The following is a 12,552-nucleotide window of genomic DNA, read 5'->3' as shown; positions in this document are numbered from 1 at the left end:
TTAGTACTATCAAACGTTTTGGTGACATTTGTATGTCAACTTGGGTTAAACTTAAGTTAACATATCTTAAATGTGAAGCGCATGGCGCAGTGGGACGGTTTAGTTTTTTTTAAAGTGGATATTGTGGAATTAATTAAATACGTGATGACTAGTGATGGTCGGTTGCTTCAAATGTACAGTTTTCTTATGATACGTCTTGTTGCAAAAATATTCCAATACTATTCAGTGTTGTAAATTCATAGTTAAAAAGGTGCCCATGGAATCCAGGAAAATTAAACCCCCTTGGAACGTTATGATTCCACAATAACCTCGAGATACTCGGAGCTCTTCTACAAATATACACAATCAGACAAGCAAAGAGGAAAGTATTCATCTATAAAACCTGTTACATTAAACAACATCATCACCACATTTACTAGTTTCTTAAAGTTTAAGAGTCAAATTCTTCATTTAAAAATAAACTTTAAATAAATGTGTTAAGAAAAGGATCTAGTGGTTACAATTGATAAAAATATGATTTCAGAATCATAGTTTCGTACTTTATGTATGTAAACATACATATTTGGATTCTTTAAAAATAATGATTGTTCCATTTTTAAATCAATAAACATGGCAAAGTAGGTAAATTGCTTTTCAGTATAGTGTAAGATTAGCAACTGTGTATTATGATGTATCAGGGATTACATTAATTTCCATTGAAATGGAAGACTATATTTTTTTTTTAAATTATACCATATTTTCTTTACAAGAGAATTTAGCTTTAAATAAACCCGCCTGGCAAGAGAATAACTGGCTAGGTAAGGAAATGGAATGGGGAGCAGCGAAAGCAGTGGATGGGAAATATTCTAACCGTTCGGTATCAGGAAACCAGTGTACAATGTCTGCAAATGGACAAAGAACCGCCGAGTGGAGAGTGGATCTAGGGGAAGTGGTCAGCATTAGTTATATCAAAATTTACTACAGGACAGATAATAGACCTGGTACGTATAAACTGTTCAATGTATAATCTTCAAATATAATCTCTGTTGACATGAAATATATGACATTGTGATTTTATTTGTGACATATATGTGTTGTCAAAAAGTTCTCTCTAAGTTCAAATTTTGGAATCTTTAATAATGTTCTAACAATATTTTTGTGGCTAACTAGTATCTAAATACAACTACTCGTTGCAAGTTTCAACGATAACATTCATTTATAAGCTTTTCAAAAGGCTTGCATTAAAATTTGGTTTAAAAAATAGCATATCAAAAATACGGATAACTTTTAAACAACATGTTCACCAACACTTATAAAGTAAATTATGTTCTGGAAAGTGTAATACAAATTTTCCCCGCAATTGCGTCATAATTGCTGAGCGTAACAATTACCAACAAAGTGACGCAACTGTCAATACAACCGCAAAAACCGTGAACGTAATGCTACTACATGTAAGGTGAAGGTGAAGAATCGGTTCAAGACGGTGTATTGAGTGTATAGTGTGTTCTTTGTCTGGATGAATACGATGATAAGAATTAAAATGAAAACGGCCATTATTAATTCTCTTGTTTGTTGTTTACGTCCCATGTGAAAAAATTTCACTCATATTCAAATTTAGATGTATATTTGACATTCAAGACCATATTGAGCACAGAGAGTTTTTTTTTTTTATCATGTCATCTCCTACCGTAATACGGGACCTATGTTCTGAAGATCATATTCGAAAAGCCTGTGACTTTTACTTCTACTGCAGAGCACTTGGCGAAGGAACAGTCAAACGTAATACGCCTTAGATATGGCGTGAAGCCGGGATCGAAATCACCCGATCACAAAACGAGCGCAGTTCCAATAAGTTAAGCGACCATTGATATGTTGCATTGCAGGTCACAGCAAGAAACTTCTTTTTTGAAGAAGTTTTTGAATAAATTCTGATTTATAAGAATACAAAAAAGGTCTGTTAATAATGGGCCTCAGCTATTTTTAATCAAACTTTAATATGAAGGAAATATGGAGATAACGAACAGTATTAGATATAAATCTTAATAGAAAAGTAAATAGATTTAGGTGAGTAAAGACCAAAACGATAATTAAACAATTAAATTATATCTATTTTTGCACTCTGAATGAGAATGAGCTTTTTTGAACCAGTATCAACATAAGCCTGTCATTAATATATTTGAAGATGACATGGCCCATCTGGTTTCATGAATTAGATGGCAAAGTGTAATCAATCAAATCATAAGTGTTTGCGATCTTACAGCTTAGCTCAGAAGGGTTTATTATAATTATTTACAACAAAAATGGCATAAAAAGGAATTACTACAGAATTTAAGTCTTGAGAGGTAACTTAAGAAATGCATTAATATTAACTCCATCACCTAAAATTAATATAAATGTGAACATATTGAGTGCAGGTGCCTGAAGATTTCACTTCTGTGGGAGGTATTAAGATCGATACCCAGTTGCTTCTCTCTTATGTCAATTTAAGACCTCTGTCGTAATTTTTTTAAAGTATGAGTTAACATCAATCTATTTTTAACCTTACTCAATACTGTAAGACTCCCTGATTTTAAATGAAGTGCTGAGTAAAATATTATTCTCGTGACGTTTTACAAATACAGTCCTACTAGTATTATATCAGTTTTTTGGCAAAACGAAACTTTATTGTTGATAATAAAAACTTATTAGGCAATAGATCAAAATGCATATCCCTTGATACAGGGAACAGCTCATTATGTTTTACTGCTGTCACTTGTTTACTTCTGATAACAGAATACAATGAGCCGTACCCAGTACTGTGAGTAATATTTTCCGATTACTGACCGAATAAGTAGTAACCGACTGTTAAATATAAAGTGTTAGCTTTTAATTACCGAATAGATAAAACGTTTTTTTTTTAATTTAGATTATTGAATCATTGTTTGAATCAAAGAGAACAAAACATATATAGTTACCCTCCAAAAGTATTCGTAAAAAATAAAATAACTGAAATAAAATAAAAGTATTAAAAAGTATGAAAGTTTGTCAAGATTTCCCATATTGCGTATTACAGATCGTGGATAATACTTAGCTAGAGTTTACTACAGTTAGCTATTTTTACTATTGTTAACTTTTGTTTACTATAGTATCAAAGTTTTTGCTATAGTGAAACAAAATTTTAACTATAGTGAATGAAAGATTGTTATATTTTATGTTCTCCAATTTTCACATTAAGATATAAATTGTACTTTCACAAATTATGGGTAAAATTTATCTGATTTCTATAAATTAAAGAAATTTTAGCATTAATATCGGTAGAAAAAGTTCTTAAGTAAAGTTTCATAGTAAATCAAAGTTCCATAGTAAATCAAAGTATCAAAGCATTTACTCTAGTTAAGTATTGTAAATTGTTAAGGTCCGTATCGAGTTATGATCGTCCTTAAATATGTATGCAAAATGCCCTAAGTAGAACTACAGGCCACAAATTGTTATTTGGCACAGAATTTGACAGAAATATAATTTTCTGCATTAATATTTTCATCAGTGATAGAAATTGCCTCGATACTGTGATACATGATGCATCCCCATACCATTTAAGGTAACAAAAGTATACTTTTTGATAGTGGGTAAATGCAATCAAACAGGTACTCTTCTCCTTCTTTTCTCCACACTCTTACTCTCATGTCTTGTCCAATATCATACATTTATTAATTGTGTTCGAGGGCAGCATTCGATTTGTCAGCCCCAAGAATCAAACTGTTTGCCTAAGGCCAATTTTGTTATCTTCGCTTATGACCCATCTTTGTTTACATGTGGTTCTCCCAAACTTACAAAGGACATGTATTTGACGTAAATTATGACGCTTAGTATCACACGATAACTATTTCAAAACTCTTTAATATTCTTAAGGGGCAGATCACAGACCTCATCATTCAAAAAATACAGTTTTCGTTTACAACTTGAGGTCCTATAATTTTTTGGCTCTATCTTAGTAAACTTGTAATCAAGAACAGTATAACCCCCGTTATCATTTGGTACAAGTAGCATGTGTTTCTACATAAAAATAAATTTTGAAGCCAGTTGTTTAGTTAGAAGTAGAGTAAAGAAATAGCATGGAATCATTATTTATTTTTCAAGTTTAATTTAAAACATTATGAAAGTCTGTTAAATTATATTTCACGTTATTTCTCATGAAAAAGATATTTTCATAAATTCTGTACGATCATTACCTACTGATCTTGAGTTTATATCGATTTCAATTTAAGGTTACTTTATTGGTCGATTCGCTGGGTTTTTCTTATACGTTTCTAACACTACCTCAAAGGAAAACGGAATGCTGTGTTTCCATGAAATGCAGAATATGACTGGTACACCTGTAGAAGACCAGAGGATCAACTGCTCCGTGTATGGCAGATATGTTATATATTATAACGAGCGGAGTCCGAGTATAGTATATCCTAATTACTACTCTCCAGATGCATACAGTGAGTTGTGTGAAGTGGAAGTGTACGGTGAGCTCCAAATGATAGCTATTTATATTGATATTTTCTAACAGGCAGGTGTTAATTCTTATGCCAACGTTTCAAGATTTTATTTCTTTATTTTTATAAAAAGTGCATGTATTAAAGGAATTACAAATTATTAGTGAAACATCCACCTTGGAGCTAAATCATTTAATTTTTTAAAAAGGATGCAATGACAAAGAATATTATGGTGAATTTTGTAACCAATCATGTCCAGAAAAGTGCCAGGGACACCAGTGTGACGCGGTTACTGGTAACTGTATGAATGGTTGCTTACCTGGATACCGAGGTCCGCACTGTTCTTATAGTAAGGTTTTTTCATGCATTTAAAAATGCCAATTTTTTTTTTATTTTTGCTATTAAACGTAAACTTTTCTTCTTGTTAAATATAATGTAAATGTTGTTATTTTTCATTGTACGACAATGTTTTGAAAGTAAATTTAGCTTTACGGAGACCTACCTGGCAGATGCACAACTGGCCAACCGAACCTATAATTTGGGGAGCAGCAAGAGCAGTGGATGGACAATATTTTGATCGTTCAGCAGGAGGTAACCAGTGTACAATATCAGATGGAAAAGAGACAGCAGAGTGGAGAGTGGATCTAGGGAGTGTGGTCAGCATCAGTCAAATCAGCATCTACTACAGGACCGGAAATGCTCCAAGTAAGTATTCTTCAAGCTTTCTAATTTTTGTTTTAAATTTTCAAATTAGAGATTTGTTACGATCATATTTTTTCTTAGTGTAAAGCAAATCTGTGCCTAGAATTTTCCTATGAAACAACTATGACCCAAGATCTCCTTGACTATATAAGGGAGGAGTTAGATATAAAAAAAAATGTTTTTTTACTTCGGTAAAGAAATATAAACAAAATCAAAAGGACTAGGGCGTACAAAGCGAGGAAAATCCCTTGCTCTGACAATACATTTCTCAATTTTCAAAGCTCATTGATTTTTTCCCCCAAAACCTCGTCAGTAATGTTTCTTCAAAACATATTAACCATTTCTTTTATTGGATGACTTATTGATTGATAAATTATTAATTACTTGGACTGCTACATGTAAGCATATTTCGTAAATGATGTGCCTGTCCGAGTCATGAAAATAATAGATATTTGAATATGAATGGTTAAGAAAAACTCAATTCACCATAAACATTTAACTGACGGAGAAGTTGTTGTTGAATACGTGTCATTTTCAGACAAGAGCAAAGTATGATGATATTATTCCAAATATTCATCATCAACACAGCACAATGAAGGTAAAAGCAACAATGGAGTTCAACATTAAGGTTAAAATCTTTTAAATGTCATTTAAGGGGGATGTAAAAGTTATGACTCTTTCTCATGTAAGCTCAAGTGCTTTGATGTCATATGCTTTTATGACGTCAAATCAGGTATTCCAGAGAAGTTGACGTACTTTACGACAGCAATATCCTAATTTATTGTATAGCTAATAAATAATCTATAATAAAAAAAAAACTACTAAAAAGCTAGAGAATTTTAGCGTTCAATATGTTGGCGTTTATTGAACGCTGAGTTGTATTACGTATATGAGTATGCCCGAAACATTCCGAATTCGAACGTTCAATATCGAACTCCCAGTTGTAAACAAAAATGTCGTTTGGTCAACCTCTCAAAGGCAAATTTATGATAGACAGTGGCAGCTAGGTAAGATTTGTTTATTTTCAAGCAATATTGAAATTATTAATTAATAAATCAGTACGTAATATCCTCAATAAAAACATCAATAAGGATATAATAACGCTTGGTAGGTTCCATGGAATGATGCGATATTGAACTCTTTCAGGAGAGACGTTAATTTAAATACACAATGCTGAAAATTCTTATTAATTTGAGTTGATTAGTTGAATTAATTAATTTTAATCAATGGGAGATGTTCTAGTTATATAATTAAGGAGTTATTGCACGTATATTGGTGAATATTGGCACTCGTTGGCTGTACAAATACACTCGCAAACTCTTGCTCTTGAACAGCCAACTCGTTCCAAAATTCAACAATATAAGTTCAATAACCCTATAATATTTGGAATCTTATGATAATATTTATGATATACCGATTTTTTGTTATTTTCTTTCTATATTTTAGTCACCTGTTTATTTCCAAGATTTATACTTTTCTTAATGATAACAACAATTAAAGCTCAAATGAATGCGTCTTTAGTTAAAAAAACATTAATTCGATTATTTCTAGATTTACTGTGTATTAAAGATGTTTTCAATGTTATTTCTTTTAATTTTGTTCTGGAAGCTATTTTTTAAAAAAAATATTATGTTCCGTTTTTTGATGATTAAAAATATACAGTGATATGGGTATATCATATATCTGTCGGCATGAAAATGTAAAGAAAAAAATTAAAAGAGCATAAAACAAAATGGAAGGGGGTAACAGGAGAAAGCATATCGTATATCGTTAACTGTAAAATTTCTTCTCCTGTAGTAGTCTTATACACGCGTATTGTTAATAAAAAACATTTTTACAGTGTATCTGATATTGATTGTTTTAGGTATAAATATTTTTCATATATATGAATGAAAAATTCATCTATTAGAATTGTTAATTGTAGGCATAGACTTTAATGTCAATAAAAGTGCATGGTTATTATTCAGGGAGTCTTGTAACGATACGTTTCAGCTTTCTCGAAAGAGTTAACAAAACCTTAATGATTACCTTGTTTTTGTTTTACTTATAAAGAGAGAAAGTGGCAATGAACTAAGGAAAAACATTTTAATTTGTTTAGGTCCTGGTGCATTCTATGACCGATTTGCTGGATTTTTTGTTTATGTTTCCTATGATACTTCTAAGGACACCGGTAGTCTATGTTTTCATAAAATGCAAAATGTAGACCATACACCTACCGAGAACCAGATAATAAACTGTCCATTAGACGGACGGTATATTATATACTACAATGAGCGCAGACCGAATGTGACATATCCCAGTTACTATTCTCCATTGGCATACAGTGAATTGTGTGAAGTGGAAGTTTATGGCAAGTTTAGAAAATGCTTTTGTTCATGTCTCCATATGACATAAAGCGTAATTTTATCCTCACCACAATTTTAAAGTTTTATCTTTGTTCTCAATTCAATCAGTGAAATAAGATTTTGTGTCACTTAAATAGGATGCCCTGGTTCTAGATATTACGGAAAATATTGTGACCAATCATGTCCAGAAAACTGTCAAGGGGAGAGATGTAATATATCTACAGGAAACTGTTTTGAGTGTAAAGTTGGATATATAGGACCTCGCTGTAGTCAGGGTAGGTAATAAGTTGACATAAAGATAATACATATCACATTTTGGACACAGAGAAATGCATATGCGTATTTATAAAGTATATGCATAACTAAAAAGTGGACACTGAGTTTTTGCTTAGCATATTTGTTATGGCACGTATTATATTTTCTTTATTTTTTTCCAAAAATTACATCCTGCTTAGTCTTATAATATATTATATTTTGGGTTGGGTATTGCTTTTTCACATTTTATCAAAGTTGATATCGAAAACTGTTGTTAGATTTACATCATACAAAATCAACATCGCCAAAGCCAATAGTATCTCATAAACACGCTTCTTTTATTGACAAGTATATTGAACATTTAATTGTCTTAAAGAATGTGACAGCAGAATGTACGGAGCTACCTGCAGTCAGAAATGCGGTCATTGTCTTGGTAACACACAGTGTCACCATATCAACGGTTCTTGTTTACTAGGATGTTCTGTGGGATATCAGGGATCACTCTGTATCCAACTTAAGTAATACTACGTCAATTGAATTTAAAACAAAACAGAATTAAAAAAAAAACTCATTGTCATACTTTTTTCTCAATTTTTTTTTATAATTTAAATATACTATACATGTATATCCCACAACTCATTAAGGACATATGCAACGTAGTTTTGAACTTAATTTTCGTATTTTCTGTAATTTGAGAGTTCCAATAAGTTTTCAACTCTTATGATGTTGTATACCTCCTCTAAAAGGATTCTGAGGACATTTCAGCTAAAATGATAGATTTAGTAATTTTATAGTATAGTTTTTACTGAGGGATTTTCAACATTTGATATCTTATTAAAACACCTGGTATAGTATGCTGATTTTTTTTGTCAATGACATCTGATGGTACTATGATTTTAAAGTGATAACGTCCTGAAAACTAACCAGCAAATTACAACTTTTAAAAGTAGACTGCATATAACCTTAAGTGCCAAATAGAAATTGAAATTGTTAGATACATGTATATGAATTTCAGCCTATGTTTTCTCACATACAAAACGAGCAAGCAAGGAATAATAATAAACAAAAAAATCCTATATTTCATCAAAAATAATTTTTACATTTTAACTCAGAATGAATTCATATATTTTTTTTAAAGAATGTGATAATGGAAAATATGGCTTACATTGTAACAAAATCTGTGGACACTGTCTTGAGGGAACACGGTGTCTCAATACAAACGGTTCATGTTTAACTGGGTGTTCTCCTGGATATAAAGGACCCAACTGTATCAGAGGTACATGTATGTGATTCTTCTCCTCTTCGATGAGTAACAACTAACAAATACTAAACATTAGAATTACTTATGCAAATGGATGGAAAAATGTTTAGAATTGAATGAATATAGGATATACATCTCCTGCAATTGTCACAAAAATGTTAAGTTTTCAGTATTTTATTTAACAAATGATTTAACAAAGGATGCATGAATTATTCAAAATAGATCAAAACTTTATCAAAATATATCAAAACTATATTTAAGAATGTGACGGTGGGATGTACGGAGCTTCGTGCAGTCGGAAATGTGGTCATTGTCTTGGCAATACACAGTGTCATCATATTAATGGTACATGTCTAGGAGGATGTTCTGTTGGCTACCATGGATCCCTTTGTAACAGTAAGAAATACAATAAGATTTAAAAGCAAAATATCACAGGTAAGGAATATATAGGATTTTAAAAACAAAACGAATTTCAAAAAGCATTTCATGCTCATTTATTTATTATTTATTTATTCTATCTTGAATATACCGCACAAGTATATCATACAATTTATTAAGCGCCAAACAACCAAAAGGAATGTTAAACGTACCTGGAAATTTGTGAAATATAGTAAAAACGCTTATAGCAAACGCGCTTATAATGAGTCCAGGCTTATAGCGAAGTGATTTTTCATTCCCCATGGGCTTAAGTCAGATAAACTAAACGGACATAACGAATTACGTCTATATCGAAGCACAATCGCTCGTCCCTAGCACCAGTATAATCGTATTTTACTGTATTTGAATAGCACGGAATCAGAGAGAACAAAAACATAACTATTAGAATAACTTAATAGTTTGACTTAGACTTATTTGATGTATTTTTTAGAATGTGACAGTGGAAAATATGGCTTACATTGTAACAGAATTTGTGGACACTGTCTCGACGGATCACGGTGTCTTCATACAAACGGTTCATGTTTAACTGGGTGTTCTCCTGGATATAAAGGACCCAACTGTATCAGAGGTATGTGATTGTACTCGTCTTCAATTAGTAACAAGAAACAAATACAAAACATCAGAAATAACAAGGCACTATTTTGTGCAAATGGATAGAAAAATGTTATCATTACGTTTAAAATCAAGAGAATATATGATATACTTTTTTGCAACTGTCATTGAAATAAAATTTAACCATATTATTTAACACGTGATATTTAGGATTCATGAATTATTGAATGTGCATATATTAAATCAATTTTCAAGAATGTGACGGTGGGATGTACGGAGCTTCCTGCAGTCAGAAATGTGGTCATTGTTTTAATGATACACAGTGTCATCATATCAATGGTACTTGTTCACAGGGATGTTCTGTTGGCTTCAGGGGAACCCTTTGTAACAGTAAGAAATACAATAAAATTTAAAACAAAATACAGGAATTTTTAAAACGATATTTATCGCAAATCTCGCTTGAAAGTATACACTACGATCGTAATACCATTGCATTCAGTGACGACACAGTTGGATTTGACAGTTAAACAATTGAATTAGCGCGTTACATTCTAAGAGTCATGCGTTTTAATTGGCCGATTTGGGGCCCGTCCATTTTCGCGCGTGGTTGTATAAAAATAGGTATGATCATTTTTACAGTACTAGTGTATCGCAATGGAGGGACTAGAATAGTATTTACGCGAAATTGACGACGGTTTTGTATTGTACAAAGAAGAATTTATGAAATTAGCCGTTAAAAGCGATGCCATCCTCAAGTATCTAAGACCTTACGAAGTGGAGGGAATGAACATCCCCCGGGTATACAGAAGAATGTTGGTAGAACGCATTGTGAATCTCCAGACGCGCAGCACTAAAGCCAAAATGAAAGAACAGTGCTGGGAGGGCTTCAGTGCACAACCCAAAGCACCAAAAAGGTTGCGTTTTGGAAACCCTGATCCATGTACCCAGACCAGCGTGAGGCCTACCCCGGAAAAACCTGTCCAGTCGCCGCGCCTCGCACTCCGGAAAATTTCCTTGAAAAGGAAGTGGAGAGATTAAATGAAGAAAAGGATACCTTGTCCGTTTTACTCGTTCACAAGAAAGATGAACTGAATGATTTAAAACGTAAACCAACTGCACTGTCGGCAATCAGCATCCCGGGAAATCCGATCACCAAATCATCGTGCGACAACTGTCATCGGAAGGGGCATCGATCCATAATGAATCGGGGGAACAAGTCCTGTCCCTTCTTGGCCTGTGAGGGGTATCATATATGCGGTCAGGAAGGCAAACACCCTGACCATAAGCAGACGGTGACAGAGGCAGGTTTTACTCATGAATACACTTACACCTTGTCATATATATATATATATATATATATATATATATATATATATATATATATATATATATATATATATATATATATATATATATATACAGCATACCTTTTCAAATACGTTTATGAACTACATGTATTTTACTTATTTACATATATACGTTTATATGTTTAAAACAAAAGCTGTGTTGTTCTGAAAACTTATTAAAACACCTGTAAAGTTATTGTTAAATAGGAGCACCTGGTACGTTGAGGTCATGTATGAAAGTACACAAGTTCAAAAGGTGGGGGTAAAATTTATTGTAAATGATCATAGGCATTCCCCATCTTAATATCGGTTATGGAGTGGAAAAGTTGTAGTAAAGTGTAGACTAGATATATTCATTTTTACCAGTTAAGACAGGTAGTGCTTACGAAAGCAACCAGATCGTGACACATTTTGTAAATCACTGCACAGTGGAAAAGACAACTCTCGATTTCTGTAAATAACTGATATCTCCCATTATACCCAAATACACTATAGCATTAAGCATTTATATTCTGGGAAATCTAAGACTAGTGATTTGTATATGTACAATTGTTTTCAAAATTACACTTATATAAATGAAAATATGCTGAAAACTTTGCTGGGTATGCTTAAGGGTAACAGGGCAATAGGAATTTTATATTTACATGTATTTTTTATTTTAGGTAACAAAGGAAATAAATGATGTAGAGAGGAGAATCAAGAACATAAATGATGAACTTAACAGCATAAAAATGTTTCAGAAGCACAATAACACTAATTTCATATCTGTTATGCGTCCAATCTTGAAAGCTTTATTTTCTCTGAAATATGAAGGTAAAGATGGAGCTCAAAATTTACAAAGGGATTTAAGATATATTAAAATTGCAACAAATGGACAAATACCCCAAGTCCAGACTCTAGAACACATTAATCTTATTGTAAAGGGAAAATCCAGGGTATCGAGTATGATAGCCGACATCGACACAACACCAAAAAAGATGCCTGATCAAAAGCAAACCTCCCCCAGTTATGCAAGCCCACCAGCTTCATTAACCCAACAACAGCCGTTAAACTTTCAACAGTGCAACCCATATTTCCCCATGTCATCACCTACTACTCCTTATCAGTATGTCATGTACCCAAATCACTGGAATTCAATGTATGATGTATATGGAAATAGCTATATGTATCCAACAAATCCTGTCACATCTTCCGCAGGCCCTGAATTTACTGCA

The 12,552-nt window shown here is 32.5% G+C and overlaps 1 protein-coding gene and 1 pseudogene across 1 annotated transcript; both read left to right on the top strand.

Annotated features, from left to right (window-relative positions):
• The first annotated feature begins 805 nt into the window (after positions 1-805).
• Positions 806-10,380, top strand: LOC133180389 (uncharacterized). Its single transcript, XM_061314926.1, has 5 exons — positions 806-980; positions 4,224-4,469; positions 4,926-5,144; positions 9,871-10,008; positions 10,346-10,380. Exons 1-5 carry the CDS (start codon positions 806-808, stop codon positions 10,378-10,380), a joined length of 813 nt encoding a protein of 270 aa, XP_061170910.1.
• A 266-nt stretch (positions 10,381-10,646) lies between these two features.
• LOC133180388 (uncharacterized) lies at positions 10,647-12,286 on the top strand (annotated as a pseudogene).
• Positions 12,287-12,552: the final 266 nt, after the last annotated feature.

Source organism: Saccostrea echinata, unplaced genomic scaffold, assembly GCF_033153115.1.
Source record: "Saccostrea echinata isolate AGI-Se365-2 ecotype Australia unplaced genomic scaffold, CSIRO_AGI_Sech_v1 ptg000006l, whole genome shotgun sequence".
NCBI classification, from domain to species: Eukaryota; Metazoa; Mollusca; class Bivalvia; order Ostreida; family Ostreidae; genus Saccostrea; species Saccostrea echinata.
This window is presented reverse-complemented; position numbering and strand designations above follow the sequence as displayed.